The sequence below is a fragment of the Colletotrichum destructivum genome, chromosome 6, assembly GCF_034447905.1.
Source record: "Colletotrichum destructivum chromosome 6, complete sequence".
Lineage (NCBI taxonomy): Eukaryota > Fungi > Ascomycota > Sordariomycetes > Glomerellales > Glomerellaceae > Colletotrichum > Colletotrichum destructivum.
The window spans coordinates 1,156,096-1,176,721 of record NC_085901.1 but is presented as its reverse complement, the minus strand read 5'-3'; the positions used below and the strand labels follow the sequence as shown (position 1 = coordinate 1,176,721).

Sequence of the window (20,626 nt, the reverse complement as noted above, 5' to 3'; positions counted from 1 at the left end):
GGGCAGCGAATGCACCACTCTTTCATCAATTAAGCTTGGAAGTAGCGGTGTGACCGAGAGCATGATTCCTGGTTTCCACATTTCAGGGGCGTCCTTTGCATGACTGTCTGGATAATGATTGTTCCTGCGGGGATAGTTCAGTCACTTGTATCCTTTGAATATAGACCGGCGACTTATGCCCTGCAATGGAGACATCTCGACCCACCCGAGCCGACAAGAGGGATATGGGAGTGTCCAGGTGAGAGCATTCCAATACATGACCTGAAAGTCAAACTTGCGGTAGAATTAGATCCTCCCAGTGTAGCAGTCGGAAGGCCGTTGTGGTCGAGGGACGTGGGAGTCGGTCGTATGGTGTCTTGGATGACGGCGTCTTGCAACGGCGTCTCGCCCAGCATTGTTCCAGGCGGAGGACATGACTTAGTTCGGCGGTTGGTTGCAAGGCTCGGGCATAAGTATTTCAGCGACGCAATGGGAACTTTGAACAGCGAATTCTCTGAACCATCACCCGTCAAGTTGTAATCATACCGTGTTTTCACTCATTGAACTAGCCATTAACTTTGATTCGTTGTCGAAATCTCGCTTCTACAATGGCCACAGTTACTACCATGTCTCCTCGTGACGTTCAGGCGACTTTCACCTATGTGGACTTGAGCAATCCCACTTGGGCAGACCCTATTTCGTTTCCCTCAGACGAGGAACAGCGGTAAGATTTGAAATGTCACTCTCTTGATGTCATTTTGCGTGATATATCGTCACTAACCGGATTTATTCTTTCTAAAACACAGAAAGAACATCAAAGATCTTCCTGGGAACCAGAAGCCTGTGGTATCTAGAGAGTTTGTGGTTAAGGACGTCAGTGCCGAGATAGACAAGTTCACTCTCGAAACCCATGGTTTCCAATACGTCAAACATCAAACCAAAGTGTCTAAAGCCGAGTTCGCCGATGATGAAAGGGTCAAGGCTGTTTTGTATCCAGAGGTCATTGATCTCGTTAAGAAGTTGTACGTCAACACGAACCCTTCCATACTGTCATCACAGACACGTCAGAGCTCAACCCAGCTAATCCACTGTCGTAGAACCGGAGCTTCTTATGTTTACTGCTACGATCACCAGACTCGCGGGCCCGTGAAGCCCAACGCCAACAAAGATATTCCAACGGAGAACCCCGTTCATTTTGTTCACTGCGATCAGTCGTACGACGGAGCGAAGATCATTGCTCTAAGCCGAATCCCAGACAAGTCATTTGCGGAAAAGGTTGTTCAGGGGCGCTTCGCCATCATGAACGTAAGTTTTCCCCTGGTTCTATAACCCCATACGATGAAGGTGCTAAACAGGTCATTGAAGGTCTGGCGACCTGTCAAGACGATCTACAAGGATCCGTTCGCATGTGCCGATGCCACATCCGTAGTCGATGAAACGGACTTGGCTCCTATGCCCATCCAGGCAGATGAACGTATAGAGGAGGCCTGGGCTGTAGGTCCAAACGAGAACCATCGCTGGTATTTCAAGTACGCCCAGCAGCCAGACGAGGTTTTGATTTTCAAGAACTTCGATTCGCATGGACCCGTCCGAAGGATTGTGCATTCGGCTTTTGTCGACCCAGAACATGCTCAAGGCTACGACAGAGAGAGCATCGAGATGCGCTGCATTGTCTCGTATGACCAGACTCCTCCCAAGGAGGATGCATAGTCTTGGCCGTTTGAGTAATGGCCGCTGACTTGTTGGTGAAGTCGTGAATGGACTGGGAGTTTTCAAAGGATACTCAAACCAACAAGTTATTTCTATAGAGTACGAATGTAATGAAATGAAATCCAAATGAACAATCGTGTGTGGTGACAAACCTTGAACTTGCGCGGTGGGGCTGGCAATCGGTCGACAAGGATCGGGCTTGAATCTGACCAATTGTCAGATGGGAGCTTGCTCCTATCCCGTGGGTTGTATATAAGCTCTGTATCCTTTTCCAGTCCTACAACTCTTTGCATCGTCATCGATCCACAACCTAGACCTATCTATATTGCTTTCAATTATCCGTCTTCAAGAACAACCGACCCAAAATGCCCGCAATAAGACAAGTACCGAGAGGCACACTGCGAATTCCCTCATCTCAGCTGGACAGCCGTAGTGACGAAGATATCATTGCCCTGCTGATGGCGCCCACCAAGCCAGATGGCGATGAAAAGAATTTGTGGGCTTATTGGCACACGGGGTTCGACGCTATGCCGCCCTGGTCGAAGCGGAACGTTGTGCATTGGGCACGACTGTTGGGCCCATCATGGAACGTACGCGTGCTGGATGGTGTCCCTGGCTCTCCAAGCAACGCAAGCTGTTTCGTGCCACCGGAGATGCTCCCAGAAGCCATGAGAAAGGGGAGCATGTCGGGCCCGTACGTCGCCACGCACTCGGCCGACTTCGTGCGCCTCCCTCTGCTTTACTTGTATGGAGGCTGCTGGTTGGATGTCGGGGCAATCTTGGTGCGCTCCATCGACGACATCTGGAGCTTGCTTGTAGACCCCGAGACGCCATACGAATTCGCAGCTTTCACGTACGAAACACGTCCGGGCGAGACGTCGATCATCAACACATGGATGATGGCGCGGAAAGACTGCGATCTCATCCGCCGCTGGCATGAGACGTTTCTTTATATCTGGGGCAACGCTACGAGCTGCGAAGGTCTCTCTCGCCACACCCTCCTGCGCCATCTCAAGCCTTACGGCGCGCCCACAGACAAGATCATCATGAACGAGAAACACGAGGAGGTCACCAAGTCTCGCGCCATCATGGATTATGGGGCCCAAGTACATTGCCTGGAGCGACTACGTGACTTGGTTGACAAGGAAGACGGATGGAACGGCCGCGAGTGGATTGAAAGGAAGGCTTTCCTACTCCCGGCATTAAAAGAAATGTGGTACTACCAGGAGAGGACTGGATTTATGGGCTACAAGCAGTTCGAGTTGCTGACGACACGCTACGATGCCCCAGAAGAGCAGCGAAAGGAGGCAGAGACGTTCGTCAATGACATGCTCGCTAACACGCTTCTGATGAAGTTCTGCCATGGCCTGAAGAATGCCATGGCTTCTAGCCTAGCGGACATCTGGGATGACCCTCAACACCACGACACCGACTGTGCACCCGAAACATTTGCCGAGTATCTTCGTTGGGGCACAATCAATTTACGCCAGACGAGAGAGCTAGTACCGGAGAAGCTGACTCCGGCAGAAGGAGAGCCACACTGCGTGGGCATGTTTGAGCCGTTTCTCAGTACAGAAGCGTAGGAGGGTGATTTGGGCCGGTCTAGCCATAGTTTTTTGCCGTACTCAGTGGCAACTAAATTTAGCTGCCTTATCTTTAATAAACTCTCCAAACCTTCTCACCGAAACGGGATGTGTCCGACGCTGTCCTTGTTGTTGGTGATAGTAACTGCAATGGTGCGATATGCCTAGTCGGAACCATTACTCGTACTTCGGATCCGGATATTTCTTGTCAACACACGTCAACGGCAAATTGACCGTAAAGAGCTTAGATCGAATGCAAGGCTGGCATGAGTGGCGCCTGACTCGATTGACTTGGTCACACGATGTCGTTGCTGTGATACTTCTGCTATCCGCGGGGCCGCGTCATGTCTCGAGCCGATCACCAAACCATAACTTATTCGTTTGTAAGCCGCCAATATCGTGATGTTGCAACAAGTGCCCGCTTTTCAGTCAAAAGTTTCAGACCGGACAGACACTACGAAGCCAAGACAGGGCGAGAAGGTTAAGTTCACGCCCCGTACCTATGCATGGGTAAAGGCTAGACTACGGGTGTGGCTGGACCTCAATTCTGCCAAGGGCATAGTTCTCTAAGCAAAAGCACTGCAAATAAACTTTGGCCCAATCGAAATCCCAGGAATTGACTAACACAACTACCTAAGATACGCGGCCAAGGCGGTCCCTCTTGAGGTCGCACAGCCGACGGAATACAATCCCTGGCTAGAAACCTGGTCGATCAACAGCAAACTTTCGATTCCCCGGTTCCGCACTCCCTCCCGTATTCCTAACCTTATTCACGAACAGTCCGTCCGTATATGGCAACGGGCTTGACCCGCAACGAATCACCCTGGCAAAACTTAAAGTCTCCGTTCGTCTTTTGTCCCTTCTACGGGCCACCCCTTTGCAAGGGAGCGGCGTGGAAACGCGATGAACTACTATGGTTGCGGGCAAAAGGTTTATTTACACCCTTGTCATGTATCCTCTGGCTTGCGAACATGCTGATCTAAGTCCAGATACCTTAAGATATGCGAGTGTTAAGCCCCTCAGGGTGTGAACCTAGGCTGTCTGTGGATTACAACCCATGAACTACATTTGGTGGGTATTCAATTTACCCATCAAACCCTAGTACGTACCTTGAGGTGTCCTTTCTAAGTTTGAGAGAAACCTGCATGTTGGATAATTGCACAAATGAAGCCCGGCGACAGTGGGCTGGCTAATGGCCAACCTCTCAGCTCTTTCGACCCGTCTGGTGAAGCAATGGGAGACATCAACAGACAACCACCACACTCATCTGAATATACTAGTTGATCTCACTGATAATTTGGATTCACCATGAGGTTGATCAGCCATCCTAGCTCATTCATCTCTGGTCGTGGGGTGCTGGTTGCATTTGTATGCGCAATCATAGCACTGTGTTTGTCCCAGGTCTTGTTACGTGCTTCATACTACTTCAAAGTACGACATTTGCCACTGGCCCATCAGCTCGGCTTCTTTGAGCGCTGGTTCACAGGCAAAGGGATACGGCAGTTCATCACAGACTTCACGTCTCTGAGGAAGGAGGGCTTTGCGAAGGTGAGTAGTAGTTGATGGACTTTAGCCGCTGTTGGCAACAAGCATCTAACCAGTCTCTTCACAGAATAAGAATGCATTCCGCGTGCAGACTGACCTTGGCGAAGTCATCGTCTTGGGTCCTCATTATGCCACCGAAATTAGAGAAGACAACGGACTTTCTGCAGGAGTTTACACTAATACCGTAAGATGTGACGATTCCCCGTCCATATTGTGGTCGTTGGTGGCTAAGGTACAATATAGGAATTGATGGGATTCATTCCAGGCATGGAAGCTTTTGCCTTCGCTGGCACTCATAGAGGCCTCATGCACGATGTCATTACCAAGAAACTCAATCGGGCTTTGCGTAAGTCATGGGTCTGAAATACGCTTATGAGCTTGAACGGCCGCTGATATTTCTCTTCATTCTAGCACAGTTGGTCTCCGATCTCTCGGTGGAAACAGCTGGATGCCTCAAATCCACTTGGAGTGATGATTCTCGTACGTCTGCTTCCTGACTCACATTTCAAATGTTAAGGGACTAAGCAACATGTTTTAGAATGGCACGCTGTATCACTGTACCAAACAGCACTCCTTTTGGTTGCGCAAGTATCAGTTCGTGCATTTCTGGGTCCTGAGATGTCTGGCAACAGGCGATGGGTTGAAATCAACTCCCAATACACTGTTGTGGGGTTGGGTGCTGTAATGGCGTTGCGATCCTGGCCACGTTGGCTGCTACCGCTTATTCATCGCTTCCACCCCCAGGTGCGGGCCACGCAGGCTCTGCTGTCCGAGGCGAGAGAGATCATGAAGCACGAACGTGAGAAACGCAAACAGAATAAGCACCGCCAAGTGGACTCCCTTGACTGGTTTGACGAGGTGGCTTCACAGAGGGGCGACCAGTATGATCCGGCAGTTGCTCAGCTGACGTTCGCGGTGGCCGCCATGCATAGCACTACGGACCAACTGTGCCAAGTGCTGATCGACTTGAGAAATCATCAAGACGTGGTAGATGCATTGCGGAGGGAGCTCATCGAAGCGGTCACGCGCGAGGGCTGGAAGCAGGCGGCTTTCAACCAGCTGAAGCTGATGGATAGTGTTTTGAAAGAGACCCAGCGGCTAAAGCCTATCAACCAGGGTGAGTCTTAACGGCCCCAACAACTTGACAAATATTGCAGGAGGCTAACAGAATCCGTCTAGTTTTCAACAAACGAGCCGTCCTTCGAGACCTTGAACTCAGCAACGGGGTCCGCCTACCCAAGGGCGCTTTCATAGCCGTGTCAGCTCACCAAATGCGGGATCCAGATCTTTTTCCCGATCCGGATGATTTCAAAGCGGACCGCTTCATTGAGAGAGCCGAGTCCGACCCCGACAAGGCGCGTTTCTGCGGCTTTTCTTCTGTCAGCATTGATCACACCGGCTTCGGCTTCGGGAAACATGCCTGTCCTGGCCGTACTTATGTGGCACTGGAGCTTAAAGTCCTCCTGGCTCATATCCTGCTCAAGTACGACTTTAAAATGCCGGATAGCGCCGAGCCCAGTCTCATGAATCACGGGTTCGACAGCCTCACTGATATGACGGCCTCTATCCTAGTTAAGAGACGGAAGGAAGAGATTGAGTTGCCGGCTTAAGTGCAAATCATTCGATACGAGCATAGGGATCTTGTTTTGCCTAAGTTTCAGTAGAACCACGCTTCGCCAATAGCCTTTTGCTCATTCATAGACCGAAGTGAAAGATTTGAATTAGCCACTCAATTCATAAATGATATGACAGTTGATTCGTCTGAAGGCAAAATTTGGTTTAAATTTGTATCCTTGATCAAGGCAATGCTTATTCAGAAAGGTCATCATAGGGTAGAGGCCGCACCTTACTTTCAATTTGGCCAACCAATTTCAATTCATCATTTAGAGTAAATTCTTTACTTCGAGTGTTGAAATAGATTATACGGGTTTAGGACTAATGATCTATAGGTACTACCGCTATCGCCAAATGAGTGATGGAGAACCCCAGTCCCATGTATCATATTGGTATATACCATGCATTCCTTGTTTAAGGGTTCCAGACGATCTCCATCACCGCCAGCATAGAATCTTTTGGCTGTACGACATTTTGCAGCACAAACCTTGGATCAGCCTCAGCGATGATAGACTTCCACTCCTTCAGAGTCCTCTCACGACCGTTCATAGTAGCTAGCAACCCTATGTCCATAGTCCTTCATAGTACTTAGGTTAGCGAAAAGGTCTTTTGGTGCAGTTAATAGTAGACCAGAAACGAACCTCAAGTCCCTTTCTTTCCAAAGAGGGAGCGAGCTTCCGGGCGTCTCTGGAAGCAGTGACTCATTCAGAAGTATCTTGGCGCCCTTCTTGAGCTTAGGAATCTGAGATCTCAAGAGCTTGATACCGTATTTGTCCGGCCAATCGTGGAGAACCTGGCGAATAAAGTAAACATCCGCGCTCTCGGTCTGCGTCCCAAAGACATCATGGGCCATGAAGTTGACCCTATCCTTGAGCTCATCAGGCACCGCGGCATGTGCCTCCTTCTCGTTCATGCCCATATCCTGCACGAGCATATTGAGATTGGGGAAACGATCTGCGAGTGCGATGGAGATACGTCCCTTGAAGCCGCCGACATCAATAACCTTTACCGGTCCGAGGGCAGCCCAGTCATAGCCGTCCAGCAGATACTCGAGCTGGTAGCCAGGGAACTCCCATTGGGTCGCCATTCCGGCCCCGAATCGGGCTGCCTTCTCGGGGTCATTGGCGACGTTCTCAAAGTAGGAGCCCGTAGTGTTGTGCATGATGTTGAATGACTAGTTCCGTCAGTCAGTTTACTGTCGCGCTGATGGTGAGACCACTGCCTTAGCCTACCGTTTGATCTGACTCTGAAGCGTTCGGCCATTTCTGCAAGGCGTCCACGACCTGGGAAGGCAATTGTCAGTTGAGATGAGCAATGACGGTTGGCAAACAGGACTAACTCCTAGCATAGTAGCCCATCCCTCCTCTGCACCCGCCCTTAGCCATGCCAGGAACCAAGGGGCTCGGAGAGCTTTGGAAGTCTTGGTGTGCTCAATCACCCCGGGCTCCGATTCGCGGAAGATGCGCATGCATACACAATCGCGCATGAAGCGCGCGACGACGAACTCGGCGAAGCCGGTTTTCTTCGCGATCTCCGCGTACGAAAGTTTCCCTCCAAGGGGCACCATGTTTGGGATATCAAAGCGGCACATGAATCCAAGACTTCCCATGCTGTTATTCTAGAATGGAGATTGTGTTTAGCATTTCGATGCCAACAGTCACATTGTGCAGGTAGACTTACTGCCGAGTTCTTGAGGACCAAGGTGACTGGCTCCAAGAGGAGATCGTGTAACTCTGTCGTCGCGTCCAGCACGGCGTCCTGGGCATCGTTGGCCTCCTTAGGCAACTTTGGCGGAGCATTCTCATCGAAAGACGGTGATGGAACACCTTTGGCGTCGAGGACAGCTTGTAGATCTGCCACCGACTTGCTGATTTGGGTGGCCAGTTCCACGATACGGGGTGTAGACTTTGCGATAGCCATTTTGCTAGTAGGGAAGATTCAAAAGGAAGAGATACCAAGGATGCTGAGATGATGATCAACTCTTCCATGGCAAGGAGTCCACGGAACATCTTATATCAACAGTCGGAAGAAGCGAGCATGTACCAACTTTGCTGTTAATCGGAATATTGCATAGGTGCTAGGAGCGCAATACCCCTGTCAAAGTTATCGCTACAAAGCGAAAACCGGGGTCTCAAGATCTGGAGGCTGGGCAGATGGCTCCGAATTTCTCCCAACGGGAGGGGTGTGCTCCTATCATGAGTTAAGTACCCGGTTTAAGTTTTCAGACGGCAGAACTGGCCGCGTAGGTCATAACAAAGGTAGCAGAAAAGCCAAAAATTGAGCGCGTTTATAAGCCGAACTGTAAGTGAGTTAACACAATGGCAGGAACAGGAGATGAGGTGTCCCTAGTAAAGTGTCGGCGGATAACTGCGAGTAAAAGCACTAGCAGGATGTTGATAACCCGAGAACCGGCCAGTTCTTAGAAATACGGCAGCATGTTTCGCCGAATTATTGAAAGTTATCAATGATAGTTTATGGCTGATAAATCAATCATAGCTAGATTAAACTAAACAGAAGTGGACGGGCACATGATCTAATTGTGCTGTAAATCTAGACCACGAAACTGGAGCGCAAAGTTACACTCTCTCCCTCTGGCTGGAAGGAATGTTGCGTGTGAGCCTCTCGCTAGGTCGCTGACTGACAACACACGCGTAAGAAACGGCGGTTGGCTAGCTTATTGACTAGCTTATTGAAGACGGACAGATGATTGACACCCTTCTTTGCGATTTCTCCACTCCAAGTAGTGTCTGGTGCGACCGGACAGTCTTGTAACTATTGCCCTCAAACGCAGACAGAAAATGCACCTGTTTGTTTTCTTCTGGAAACGTGTATCGTGGACTTAGTCTGAGCTTATTCCGGAACAACTGACCACGTCTCTCCTGTGAATTCAAGACTTCCAGTCAACCTCAACGTCGTTGGGTCAACGTAGATTTTGAGACCTGTGTTCTCCTGGCCGAGATTATACACGCAGAAAAATACAGGCACTGTGTCGTTATCTTCTGCCACAACAATGTTTCTCATCTTTGAACCTTTCCTCTTTTTGTTGTGGACACTGCAGGTTGGGATGTAGATTCACTCTTGGGTACATAAATCCATCTCGGTGAGGTTTGTGTACGCGTAGATGCCATATTCTATCGGGTTCTTGTGGCCCCAAGCGCCGTGCAGATCGTACGACATGGCGTTCATAAAGCCAAGGTGGTCGATGGTCTCAAGATCGAAGTGACGCAGGTGTCAGTGAGACGTGAACGCCGTGAAGGGGGCGGCATACCTGATGGCCTGCTTCTTGTTGGTGTCGTCGAGGTCGTTGAGAAAAGTGGCAAAGTCGGCGCCGGAATATTCTCAGTCAAAACCAACGCCGTCGAAGGCGTACTCGCGCAGGGAGCTGGATAGGTTGTCGACGAAGGCTTCGCGAGTGCGCACCGAGCTCTGGACCATGTTGCTGAACACCTTCAGCGTGAGGTCCGGGTCGTTCAAAGTCCATCCGTCAATGGCAATGACCGTCGTCAAAGGGCTGGGTTGTTATCGTTGAGGTTCTTGAATTCTGAGAACAGGAACCGGGGGATGACCTTCCATGGGCGCGATGCTGTACGTGTTCGGGATGATGGACGCAGAGGAGAAGTACAGTTGTGTAAGGGAGTCTATGGAAGTGTCATTGAGCGCTAGGCCTCGTAGTAGCCGATGACTTAGATGAAGACTTCCAGATCCTGCTCCCTCTTCCCTACAAACTCAAGCGCTTTCCACTCCATGTTCTCCCCATCACCGCCCACAAGATCCTCGAACGCCCATATGACTTCGTCCGCCGGCCTCCAGTCCTCAGCGACGTGCCACGTCACTTTTCCCCTCCCATACCCTTTGGGCGCATCGTATCTCACCCCCCATCGGAACATGACGTTCTCACTCTCTTCCGATGGAGGCGCGTCGTCACTGCCTTCATACTCTTGAGCACGCTTCTCGGAGGGCCGCCACGTAAGCCACGTGAATAACTCGGCGTCTTGGAGGGAGGGCGTCCTTTGTCGTTGCAGGGACGAGGCAAACGCCATGAGCAAAGGGGCGATGCGCTCCGCAATGGGGAGCGTACGGAACATGTCGGGTTGGCGGGCGTCGCTCACCTCGTCGTCGCCCGCGTATTCGTCCTCGTCAAGGGACCACAAGGTGTGCGTTTCTTCAGCGTCCTCCTGGCCGGGCGGGTAGTGCTCCTCTCTTGTGATGACGAAACCTGCGGCATGGGGATTTTCGCCTCGCGGCCCGGAAAAGTACCAGCTGCCGTCGGGCGCGCAAGGGTGAAATTCCACTCTAAGGTGCCGAATGTGTGGCCATAACGAGAAGGGACCTTTTGCACCGTCATCCCCGGAATGGAAAAGGTCGGGGGTGATGAGCGCGCGGATGTCGAGTTCCTCCAGACGACTCCCCAGAATCCGCAGTCCGAGAGATACAGGGTCAATGCCTTCAAACTCTGAGGTCAACGACGACGATGACGATGACGCGCCGACAAGGTCAGGCATCGGCGCCGCTTGGTCCACGTCGTCCCCGCGGGAATTAGGCTTCCAAAACCAGAGACGGGCCTTGGTGAGGGAGGGTGGCAACGAGGGCATAACATGGCGTACTCCCCGGCCGAAGTCGGCGCGGGCATCGCGCCAAGGGCCTTCCCAGACGCGGGCATACCTGCGCAGCGCGTGAGATGAGAAGGCGATGGGGAAGCGCTCCCATAGCCAGGGGCAGTCGAGCTCGCGAAGGCGAGGGAGGCGGGCGGCGAGTTCGAGGGGCACGCGCGGGCAGACGGGCCGCATGTGAGCCGCGTTCATGTCCGGCTCGGAGGAGAAATCCGGTTCGGGCAACACGCGCAGTTGGGTTACACGGTTGAGGAGGGGTAAGCTGTCCGAGTTCCGGACGGAGAGGCGGCGGGTGTGGAACGTGCGGTGCAGGCAGTCCGGGTAGATATTGAAGGACTGGTTGACAATGCGGATGGCGGCCCAAAGACCATCGTCTTGGCGGATCAGGTCCAGGTCGTCCGGGGACTTTTTGCTTGACATTTCCTCGAGGTCGCGCAGTGCGTTAATGAAGGCATGCACTTGGGCTGAGAAGTGAACGTTGACGGCCTCGAACTCGGCGGGGGGCTCTCTACACGTGAGGGGCGCGCCAGGCAGGTTGAGAAGCAAGGGCATTTCCGCGTAAAGATCGCACTCGCGCAAGCCAGCATGAGGTGGCTGGCGCGCATTGTATGTCCGGACATCCTCGAGGAGGGACTTGAGAATGGCATCTTGGGAGAGCGCCGTGGCCAGGATGTGCTGGGACGTCATAGTGAAGATTTTAGGATTCCCACCACGATGACCGGTGGGTGTGTTGTGTGTTTAGAAGAGTATCAAGGACCTGGATACCCTCGCTTCAGTAACAAACGGCACACTCAGGCCAGGATTGACCTACAAGGGACGGATGGTGGCTGGACTAAATACCTGTAAGTTATGAGACTAGCAGACGACTTAGGCAGTATGGCCTCGGTAACCACCTTATGATAAAGAGAAAGAGGTGGCTTGAATATAATGGGGAAAATTGTTGAAGCATTACAACTCAAAACATGTTATAGAATAGAAAGCGGGTTAGCAGGGTTTTCTTCCTTCCTTGCTGTGAGAACGTACAGCCAAAGATGGCTGCAATTTTGATCAGCAATAGGATTATTGGGGATAATAACGCATCAGGCGAGTTTGAGAATCAGAAGTGTTATCAAACATTCAGTGTTGAACTTCTCTGTTGAGGCACAATTCCAGAGGCTGCGGTTGAATAACATAAGCGACATGGTTGAGATCCGGTGAAGTCACTGATACAAGGCGCCCCAAAAGCCTTAACATCCAATCACGGATTTAAAGAAGCGCCAAGAGAATCCTTCGCCGCTGCTGCCTAGTTCCAGGTTGTCTCCATGGGATCGAGTGATAGCAGCCAATGGCGTGGCAGTGTCGCTCACCCATGTCTATCAATGTTTCCATATCCCCATAAGTCGATGTCTGTTATCGTTATAGCGTCGTTCTTGTGTGTCTTACACAGGTCAAGCGTTATTCTGAGGAACGGCTTCGACGTCCGACTATATTTAAGCATCCAAGTTCTCCCTAGATCAAATCTCAAATGTGTTCAATACCAGAATACATGAGGAGTGTAGTCTTTATCTGAACAGTCCCGTCATTTTATCTTTTTAATTTCCCCCCTACCATCGCCCAACTGTCACCATGGCCGACTCAGCCCCCAAAGTAGCCGAGAAAGAGCATCGCGAGCCTCAGGACGTGGTGAACGGCAAGGCCCAGGAGCTCGTGGACCAGATCAAGAGGAGCAAGCACTTCATCGCCTTCACCGGCGCAGGCATCTCCACGTCCGCCGGTCAGTTCCCGTCTTTCAATCACATGACGCCACCACTTCAATGTGTAGATCGTAGCATGTTGAGCGAAGGATAGCCAGAAACTCATCCTGACGTCTAGGAATCCCCGACTTCCGTGGCCCAGAGGGTGCCTGGACGTTGCGGGCCCAAGGACGACAGAGGACGGGTAAAACGACTAGCACGCTACAGGCCATCCCGACCAAGACTCACATGGCGCTCGTCGAGTTGCAGAACAGGGGCATCTTGAAGTATCTCATTAGCCAGAACTGCGACGGCTTGCACAGGAAGAGCGGCATACTCCCGGTAAGCCCTGGCAAGAGGTTCTGCCCCAGGATGTGCATCGACGTAAACTGACGCTTCATCTCGCGCCGCAGGACAAGATCTCGGAGCTCCATGGCAACAGCAACAGGGAGTACTGTAAAGATTGCGGCAAGGAGTACCTCCGCGGTATGCAACCAACCCCCCTCTTCCCCCCGCCCCATCTTCCCTTGCTCTTTTCCTAAATGAAATAAACGACATCGTACACGAAGTCTCGGCTCCTCCACATGAAACAGCGTCTAACACTGGCATATAGACTTCCGTGCGGTGGCAAGCTACGAAAAGACGGTCCGCGATCACCGCACCGGCCGCAAGTGCGCCATCTGCGGCGGTACCCTCCTCGATACGATCATCAACTTTGGCGAGTACCTGTTCGCCGAGCCGCTCCAGCGCGCGCGCGACAACGCTAAGAAGGCCGACCTCTGCCTCGCCCTCGGCTCATCCCTCACCGTGCCGCCCGCGTGCACGATCCCGGAGAGCGTAGGAGAGAAGAAGCGCAGCCGCGCGAACCCGGAGGGCGGGCGGCTCGTCATCTGCAACCTGCAGAGCACGCCGCTGGACCACCTCTCCACGGGGCTGAGGGTGTGGGCCACGACGGACGACCTGATGGAAAGGGTGATGGAGAAGCTGGGGCTGGAGATCCCCGAGTTCGTGCTGAGGCGCAGGCTCATCGTCGAGCTCGAGGCCGTCAGGGACGAGAGGTTCCAGGTCGAGGTCAGGGGCGTCGACGTCGACGGCACGCCGGCGACGTTCCTGCAATCCGTCAGGATGGAGGGGAGCAGGCGGTGGGCGCGGGCGGAGCCGTTTGTGATTGGGTTCCGGCTGGAGTCGGGGGACGAGATGGACGTGAAGCTCGAGCTGGAGTTCATGGGCCACTACGGCGAGCCGAACTTGGAGATCATTCAAGAGTACGCTGGCGAGGGTAGGTTGGAGGTCATGTACCTGCTTGAGTACAGTCCTTCGAGCGGGGAATGGAAGGTGAGCAAGTTAGACAGCGAACTTCCCGTCGAAGGCGGCGGAGGAACTGAGCGGGATGAGGAGAGGGAGGACTCGTTGATGATCTCGGCCGAAGAGGCTGGAGTGCCGAGCCATGTTGTACCTTCGTCCGCCGCCAGCGAAATCATCGACCTGACGTCTTCTCCGTGAAGGCAAAGAAAGAAGGGAAAGGAGAGAGTGTGCTGTTGTTGAGGCCGCAAGCATGGGCTTCTTCGTCATTCAGAGCCTACCCCTGCATACCCATCGAGATGGCGGCTCCCCATCCAGACTGGTTAGCCAAATTCGTGGGAGCTGTCACAAAAAAAAAAAAACAAAAAAAAACAATGTTGTTTCACAGACTTCCCCCATGGATGGACGAAACTTCCGAACTTACGACGACCAACTAGGAGCGAAACGTGAAGCCTGGTCTTGGGACTTACTGACGTATGATGGATGTCGTTTCTTGGGATTTCTCCATGAATATGATCGACAGCGTACGCCTACTATCCACGAGGGCAGAGCCAAACGATTGGGTCAATCCAAGACCAACCGGCGATTCTTGCCCATCGAGTATCGTAGGGGTCTATTGGCCGGTCACGATTAGCCAGCTTGGCATCGCATGGCCGCCCGTCCTCTGGGCCCCAGCCGAGATCGCAGGGTTGAGAGGAGTAAGACGGCCATAGGAATCGGGACTGACCGCGTCACGGGGCACTGCAACTCTATAATCTGATCTGAATAATATCACAATTCATCTCGAGCTTTTAAATGACAAGTTCATGTCACCGAAAAACCGAGGAATCCGGTTCGCGGCCGACTACAGGCCGCAAAGGAAGCATTTCCCAACTGTGCCTCGTATCGGCCTGCGGGTCCGAGCTACTTGGTCGTTCAAGAAATAAGGCCAAGGCTCGGACCATTGGGTGACACTGATCTTCTTTCTTTTGGGGGGGGGATCAGTCTGCCTCTGGACTTATGTCAATGGAAGAGAACAAAGCCGACACCAACAATACCACAGAGAAGCTTCCGACAAGCGTGTGTTAGCGAAGACGGGTTTCTTGGGGTGCTCGTCCCATGTACGTAGCCAAGCAACGTTGCGCCTGGTTGCGGGTGCAAGGGAGTGGCTTGATGCCCAGCTGCCAGCCGATGTTTCTCACTCAGACAGACCTTGCCAAGGCCTGGCCACATACAAGCAGGCTTTGTGGACGGATGCGTCGGAATGACACTTGCGAGCGCTGTCTAAGTAAGGCCTGCGATGAACATGTTAGGCGACCATATTTTACGGTGTCGACAAGATTTCCTCGGAATCCATCTGTGGTACGATTGAAGACTGGATCAAATGCTAGAAAAGCCCAATGGCCTGTGAGTGTATGCACAAGACAGGCGTCGCCTATCAGCAAGGTTCACAAAATCGCGTGGGCTGAATGTGAATGGCTTCTATCCATCTCCTAGGTCAGATCATTAGGCGCAGGATGCGAGCAACTGTACGGACACGTTAGAGAGGCTGAAGGTTGTTGTGGCCCCCGGTATTTGTGTGAGCCCTGGGGCTGCCATAAGGCGATGCAGTGGATCAGCAACCCCGCGGGATCCTCCTGGCGGCTTGAGCATCGTATCCATCGTGGAACCGGGGGTAGAGAGACGAACGATGTGACGATGCAGTGCCGTGCGGCAGAATTGTGAGTCAGCAGCGGTGGTGGTGATGCTGGGCTGGACAGGCGAGAAATCGCCGATGATGGGTGTAGCTATAATTCGAGGAGTTGCGCTCGTGTGAGTCCCGACAGGCTGGAGAGACAAGACGGGGCGGCTAAAGAAATACGAGACTGTAGGAAGAAGCGGCGGGAATCCTCAAGAATTACGGATACCTCATGGGCTACAGGGGCGAATGCGCCGACCAAGCAACCAGCAACCATCAACTAGCAGGAGCTGCATGATGCAGCGGCGTGAGGGGAAGGCGAGCTAAAGAAAGGCGGCGAGCTGCAAGGAAGTGAACCAAAGCTTGGTTTCTTTTCTTGGGCCACGAGCGATGTGGGTGGCACCCAATAAGCAATGAGCAATGAGCAATTAGCAGACGTTGAAGTGAGAAACGAGCAGCACCTTTGTTGTGTTCATATCAGGGATAGTGGCACCGAAGAAACGGCCGGATGACGCCTTGTGAAAAGGAGTTGGACGTTGAGCTTGGATGGGACGAGGGCGGAAAGACGCCCGCACTATGCATGGTGAATTGAGGTTGTCTCCCCGGTCAACGAGTGGGAGCGAGACAGAGCATGGCTATGACTGGCTGGGATTATGCGATCCGGATGGTAAAGAAAGAACTTATGGGATTGAGAAGAATGCAATGATGGATAAGGAACACTGTGTCAAAGAAGACGAATGGAGGACGCGGTGGCAGTTTCCTAGGCTTCCCATTGGAGGGACAACAGATGATCCGAGGCGGTACGTACAGATGGAGGTGGTCGAAGATGAGATGTCACGAAAGAGGAATTGGAAGTCGATGATCCACGGCTCCTTCCTGTTGTAAGCCCTTCTCCTTCTCTGTCCTTCCGCCTCAGCCGAATGGTTCCAGGTGTAGGTAGGCAGGTAGGTAAGTAGGTAGGTACCAACGGATTGCACTTGCACTTTGCTTTGCCGTTGCAGTTACCCAGAGAGGCAGACGGCAGGAGCTGGTGATGCCCCACTACATCTCTCCAATTTGGACAAGCCCATCGTTGATTGGCCTCGATCGGTCAACTCGGTCATTCGGACAGGCTGGGCAACCCCTGGCTAAAGAAAGCTAAGAAAGCGCCGCTAAGCAGGGGTCAGGAGGCCTTTTGAATCGTTTGCGCCTCTGCATGCATACTAAGTTAGGGGGTCTTTTCCATGGCGTTACTTTTTTTTTTTTTTTTTTTGAGTTTCCTGTTTTTATCCGTCCCAAACCATTCCCCGAGAATATTGCCTAAGTTTATTCTGAATTCCATACATCGTACGGTGTATGTGTGTGCCAGTTCATAATAGTGGAAAATCACCATGCAGGAAAGAGGCTTCCTCTGTACTTACCTGCCCGATGCTTTGGAGACCCACTCAAGCTGACGGACGCCGTCGAGAAACATCGAAACAATAGCCCAATGGCCGTCGTAACACACGCAAAAACGACAAGCAAAACTCGTCTTTTCCCTAGCGACGACGCCTCCTTTAACGCCAACCAAGGCTGAATGGAGTTCATACGCTAAATGGGAGAGACATCAGGTAGTGGAGACCATGGCCTCAGCTTCTGGCCCCTCCTCATGATCGGCGATGCTCCAGATTTCCTCCAACGTCTCACCCGCCGCCATGGTAAGTTTTCCCCATCTCCACATGGTGATATCATCTCCACCTAATCATATCACCGGCGCAACTTACGATGTCTGCAGCCTCTGAGTTAGCCTTTTCCCTCCTTCACAAGCGGTTCTCCTTGTAGCCTCCTCTCCTGGTCGACCGTAATTCACATCCACCTCGGCCAGTTTCTCCTCACACTCACTAACACACACGTTCTGCCCCTCTAGGTCGTCTTCGTGTACGGAGAGCCACATAGCTGTCATGCCAAAACCGACCAACACCGCTAGCCATTGGTACGAGACGCCTTAAACTACACAGATCGATGGATCCGCCGACGGTTGGCCGGTGACGGGCTCACAGCCGACTCGTGCCGGGTGGTGTGAGTGGCTCCGAGCTCGTGTTGGTCCTCTGCAGCAACCTTCCGGTGGCTGTCACCAATACCATGATGTGATGCAGCCCAGCCTGCCAACTTGCACGCTACGTCGCTACCACCGCCCTGCCTGCATGGGGGCGTCGTGGCCGATCTTAAGCGTTCCCTTGGTGGGGACGCGATGCGTGATGGGCGACAACGTTGCAACCTAACCAAGAGCCGGCCGCGGATCCAGCTCGTATTCTCCTTGGGTTGGTTGGTGGGATGTGGCCGGTGGGTGATGGAAGCCTGCGTCGCTCTCGCTGCACCCCGACATGGTCGACCAGCAACTCGTTGTCGTCGCCGACCTCCGTCTTTTGATAAAGCCCGCGTCGCCGTGCCGAGCGAGACCTTGCTCCCCCCTTCCACCTTTCCTCTCCTCACCCACGGTCGCTACGATTAATCTCGTTCACTCGCTCTAAACCTCCCAAGTCGACTTTCATAGTCACAGTCATTCGCTTCCGAAGAACAATCACAAGGATAGTCAATATGCGCGGTATCTACATGGGACTGGCTGCCATGGCCATGGCGTCAGTCAACGCCTGGGAATACCCCTACTGCGTATGTCTCTCTCCTCTCTTAGGTCGCCTTCAAGTCTTGTCGATAGTGTCTTTCCCGTCATGAGACGTTTGATGTTGAGATGAACTACATACACCATCTATCATCCCAAGTCGAGAAACACAAACTAATACATCCTAGGAGCTCGACGGATGCTACCGCAACCTCATTGACGAGCGTTTCGAGCAGGAGGCCAAGGGCTTCTGTGTAGGCTTCCTGCAAGGCACCACTACCGTTGCTGCCGCTATTCCTACCAACTTCAACAACTGCCAGGGCGACTTCAAGGCCGTTTCATCAGCCTGCTCTTGCATTACCTATGGCCTGACCAGCACTGTCCCTGCCACCACGAGCACGTCGAGCACCTCTCCACCGTTGACCACCGTTAGCACGACCGGAGCTGTCTCGACGACAACAAGCACTTCAAAGGAGCAGCCTCCAACCACGCCGGTCACCCCATGCACCTCGTCGACCGCGGTCAGCAGCACGCCCGTAACCTTCCAGACGAGCACCTCATCAACCGCGGTCAGCAGCACCAAGGACATCACCATCTCCACCACCAAAGTCTACAACACCACGACGCCTGCCACAGATGACTGCACGACCTCCACTGCCATTAGCAGCACCAAGGGTGTCGTCACCTCCACCAGCAAGGTCGTGAGTACCACCAAAAACTACAATACCACGATGCCTGCCACAGAGGACTGCACCACTTCTACCGCTGTCAGCAGCACCAAGGGCGTCATCACTTCCACCAGCAAGATTGTGAGCACTACCAAGAATTACAACACCACAACGCCTGCCACAGAGGACTGCACCACCTCTACCGCTGTCAGCAGCACCAAAGGACACAACACGACCAAGAGCCACCACTCTCACTCTGTCGAGACCTCTACCCGCCTGCCTCTCACAACCACCCCCTACGCCAACACAACGACTGGAAAGCCGCCTCACACAAGAACCACGACCACTAAGTTCACAACCAAGACCGTGTATACTACCCGTGTCGAGACCGTGACCCAGTGTCCTTCCACTGTGACCGACTGTCCAAACAGGCCTGTCACCACCACCCGGACGATCGCCATATCGACCACCGTTTGCCCTGTGACCGAGGAGTCTACCAAGCCCGTCACTACCGTCCCGACGACAAAGCTGACCACCTCCACCATCTACACGACCCGCGTCGAGACCATCACCAGGTGTCCGCCCTCGGTTCCGGACTGCCCTGACAGACCTCACGTCACTACCAAGACCATTGCCGTCTCCACGACTGTGTGCCCCGTCACCGAGGAATCGGTCAACCCTGTGCCCACGCCTCCCGTCACCAAGCCAACCTCTTGGACCACCTCGACCATCTACACCACAAAGGTCCATACCGTTACCGCTTGCCACGGTAACATCACCAACTGCGTCATCACGTCTCGCATCACCACCGTGACGGTCCCCGTCTCGACCACCATCTGCCCCATCACTGAGAGCGTGCCTCCCACATTCACAACGGTTCTCCCCGTGCCCACCAGCAAGCCTCCTGCCCCGCCTGTCGGAAGCCCCTCTGTGGAAACCCATCCCGTCCCTCCCGCAAGCTCGCCCCTAGCTCCGCCTGCCAGCTCTCGCCCAGCCCCTCCCCCGGGAACTAATCCCTTCCCTCCTGCGAGCAGTCAACCAGTACTTCCTCCGACTACACAGCCCGCTCCTCCGGCTAGCAACCAGCCTGTCCCTCCTACTGGCACCGCTCCTGTCGCCACAACGCCGGTCGCCGCTCCCACAAGGACCACAAACACCCCTGTGCTGGTCAGTGGCAATGCAGCGGATCATCTCAACTCCGGCTTTTTTGCTGCCGCTGCTGGTGTTGTTGTTGCAGCACTTCTCTAAGTTTTTCATATCAGTGGCGGAACAGGGGCTGTTTAATCCACGAAGATACTTTCTGTGATCCCGGACGCATTGAGGGTTAATGCGTAATCGACAAATATAACGGTTTGGATGATTCATTGTAAGATGAATAGGTGATATAAAGCATGTTAATAGCTACTTATCCGTCAAAATTTGAAGGAAGATTCCTCATGGCGGCCCAGTTGAACCGCATAGCCCAGTCTCCGACAGTGCTAAAAGCTACACGCATGGCGAGAAGCAGCCAGGGAATCAAGTCTCGATAACCGTGTTACGTTTAATTCCTCGGGCTGGACTAAAATACTACCCATTGCTTCTTTCCATCCCGAGCTGTTGGAAGCGAGCGTTTACAGGTCCGCCACAAGATGATTGCAGTGTCTCCCTGCCATACAACGTTCCAACGCT

The 20,626-nt window shown here is 53.0% G+C and overlaps 7 protein-coding genes across 7 annotated transcripts; 5 read left to right on the top strand and 2 right to left on the bottom strand.

The window, feature by feature from the left end:
* The first annotated feature begins 499 nt into the window (after positions 1-499).
* CDEST_09544 (Putative hydroxylase/desaturase AsaB) lies at positions 500-1,786 on the top strand. Its single transcript, XM_062925703.1, has 4 exons — positions 500-703; positions 786-1,001; positions 1,077-1,284; positions 1,345-1,786. The coding sequence occupies exons 1-4, from the start codon at positions 588-590 to the stop codon at positions 1,687-1,689; spliced, it is 885 nt and encodes a 294-aa protein (XP_062781754.1). The 5' UTR covers positions 500-587; the 3' UTR covers positions 1,690-1,786.
* A 199-nt stretch (positions 1,787-1,985) lies between these two features.
* On the top strand, positions 1,986-3,365 carry CDEST_09543 (Putative afumC-like glycosyltransferase, nucleotide-diphospho-sugar transferase). Its single transcript, XM_062925702.1, has one exon. It carries the CDS (start codon positions 2,055-2,057, stop codon positions 3,270-3,272), a length of 1,218 nt encoding a protein of 405 aa, XP_062781753.1. The 5' UTR covers positions 1,986-2,054; the 3' UTR covers positions 3,273-3,365.
* Positions 3,366-4,497: 1,132 nt separating this feature from the next.
* CDEST_09542 (Putative cytochrome P450) lies at positions 4,498-6,632 on the top strand. The gene is made up of 6 exons (XM_062925701.1): positions 4,498-4,820; positions 4,885-5,001; positions 5,061-5,163; positions 5,229-5,297; positions 5,356-5,934; positions 5,997-6,632. Exons 1-6 carry the CDS (start codon positions 4,581-4,583, stop codon positions 6,425-6,427), a joined length of 1,539 nt encoding a protein of 512 aa, XP_062781752.1. The 5' UTR covers positions 4,498-4,580; the 3' UTR covers positions 6,428-6,632.
* An 84-nt stretch (positions 6,633-6,716) lies between these two features.
* On the bottom strand, positions 6,717-8,428 carry CDEST_09541 (Putative O-methyltransferase domain, S-adenosyl-L-methionine-dependent methyltransferase superfamily). The gene is made up of 5 exons (XM_062925700.1): positions 8,112-8,428; positions 7,771-8,049; positions 7,664-7,714; positions 7,073-7,605; positions 6,717-7,008 (listed from the first exon to the last, which is right to left on the bottom strand). Exons 1-5 carry the CDS (start codon positions 8,349-8,351, stop codon positions 6,846-6,848), a joined length of 1,266 nt encoding a protein of 421 aa, XP_062781751.1. The 5' UTR covers positions 8,352-8,428; the 3' UTR covers positions 6,717-6,845.
* Positions 8,429-10,114: 1,686 nt separating this feature from the next.
* On the bottom strand, positions 10,115-11,728 carry CDEST_09540 (uncharacterized protein; the record flags this gene model as incomplete). The annotated part of the gene is made up of 1 exon (XM_062925699.1): positions 10,115-11,728. The coding sequence occupies one exon, from the start codon at positions 11,726-11,728 to the stop codon at positions 10,115-10,117; it is 1,614 nt and encodes a 537-aa protein (XP_062781750.1).
* Positions 11,729-12,646: 918 nt separating this feature from the next.
* On the top strand, positions 12,647-14,256 carry CDEST_09539 (Putative Sirtuin family, DHS-like NAD/FAD-binding domain superfamily; the record flags this gene model as incomplete). The annotated part of the gene is made up of 4 exons (XM_062925698.1): positions 12,647-12,794; positions 12,893-13,095; positions 13,167-13,239; positions 13,367-14,256. 4 exons carry the CDS (start codon positions 12,647-12,649, stop codon positions 14,254-14,256), a joined length of 1,314 nt encoding a protein of 437 aa, XP_062781749.1.
* Positions 14,257-18,075: 3,819 nt separating this feature from the next.
* CDEST_09538 (uncharacterized protein) lies at positions 18,076-20,507 on the top strand. The gene is made up of 2 exons (XM_062925697.1): positions 18,076-18,340; positions 18,479-20,507. The coding sequence occupies exons 1-2, from the start codon at positions 18,269-18,271 to the stop codon at positions 20,204-20,206; spliced, it is 1,800 nt and encodes a 599-aa protein (XP_062781748.1). The 5' UTR covers positions 18,076-18,268; the 3' UTR covers positions 20,207-20,507.
* The last annotated feature ends 119 nt before the right edge of the window (positions 20,508-20,626 follow it).

What these genes read in the sequence shown, in the direction of transcription:
- CDEST_09544 (XM_062925703.1), top strand. Translation starts at nt 588, where the DNA reads ATGGCCACAGTTACTACCATGTCTCCTCGTGACGTTCAGGCGACTTTC. An exon ending in ATTGATCTCGTTAAGAAGTT is followed by an intron (nt 1,002 to 1,076) that starts GTACGTCAACAC and finishes CCACTGTCGTAG; the next exon opens with AACCGGAGCTTCTTATGTTT. An exon ending in GGCGCTTCGCCATCATGAAC is followed by an intron (nt 1,285 to 1,344) that starts GTAAGTTTTCCC and finishes AGGTCATTGAAG; the next exon opens with GTCTGGCGACCTGTCAAGAC.
- CDEST_09543 (XM_062925702.1), top strand. Translation starts at nt 2,055, where the DNA reads ATGCCCGCAATAAGACAAGTACCGAGAGGCACACTGCGAATTCCCTCA.
- CDEST_09538 (XM_062925697.1), top strand. Translation starts at nt 18,269, where the DNA reads ATGCGCGGTATCTACATGGGACTGGCTGCCATGGCCATGGCGTCAGTC. An exon ending in CCTGGGAATACCCCTACTGC is followed by an intron (nt 18,341 to 18,478) that starts GTATGTCTCTCT and finishes AATACATCCTAG; the next exon opens with GAGCTCGACGGATGCTACCG.
- CDEST_09542 (XM_062925701.1), top strand. Translation starts at nt 4,581, where the DNA reads ATGAGGTTGATCAGCCATCCTAGCTCATTCATCTCTGGTCGTGGGGTG. An exon ending in CACTTGGAGTGATGATTCTC is followed by an intron (nt 5,298 to 5,355) that starts GTACGTCTGCTT and finishes AACATGTTTTAG; the next exon opens with AATGGCACGCTGTATCACTG. An exon ending in GCTAAAGCCTATCAACCAGG is followed by an intron (nt 5,935 to 5,996) that starts GTGAGTCTTAAC and finishes GAATCCGTCTAG; the next exon opens with TTTTCAACAAACGAGCCGTC.
- CDEST_09541 (XM_062925700.1), bottom strand. Translation starts at nt 8,351, where the DNA reads ATGGCTATCGCAAAGTCTACACCCCGTATCGTGGAACTGGCCACCCAA. An exon ending in TGGTCCTCAAGAACTCGGCA is followed by an intron (nt 8,050 to 8,111) that starts GTAAGTCTACCT and finishes TCTCCATTCTAG; the next exon opens with AATAACAGCATGGGAAGTCT. An exon ending in CTTCAGAGTCAGATCAAACG is followed by an intron (nt 7,606 to 7,663) that starts GTAGGCTAAGGC and finishes TGACGGAACTAG; the next exon opens with TCATTCAACATCATGCACAA.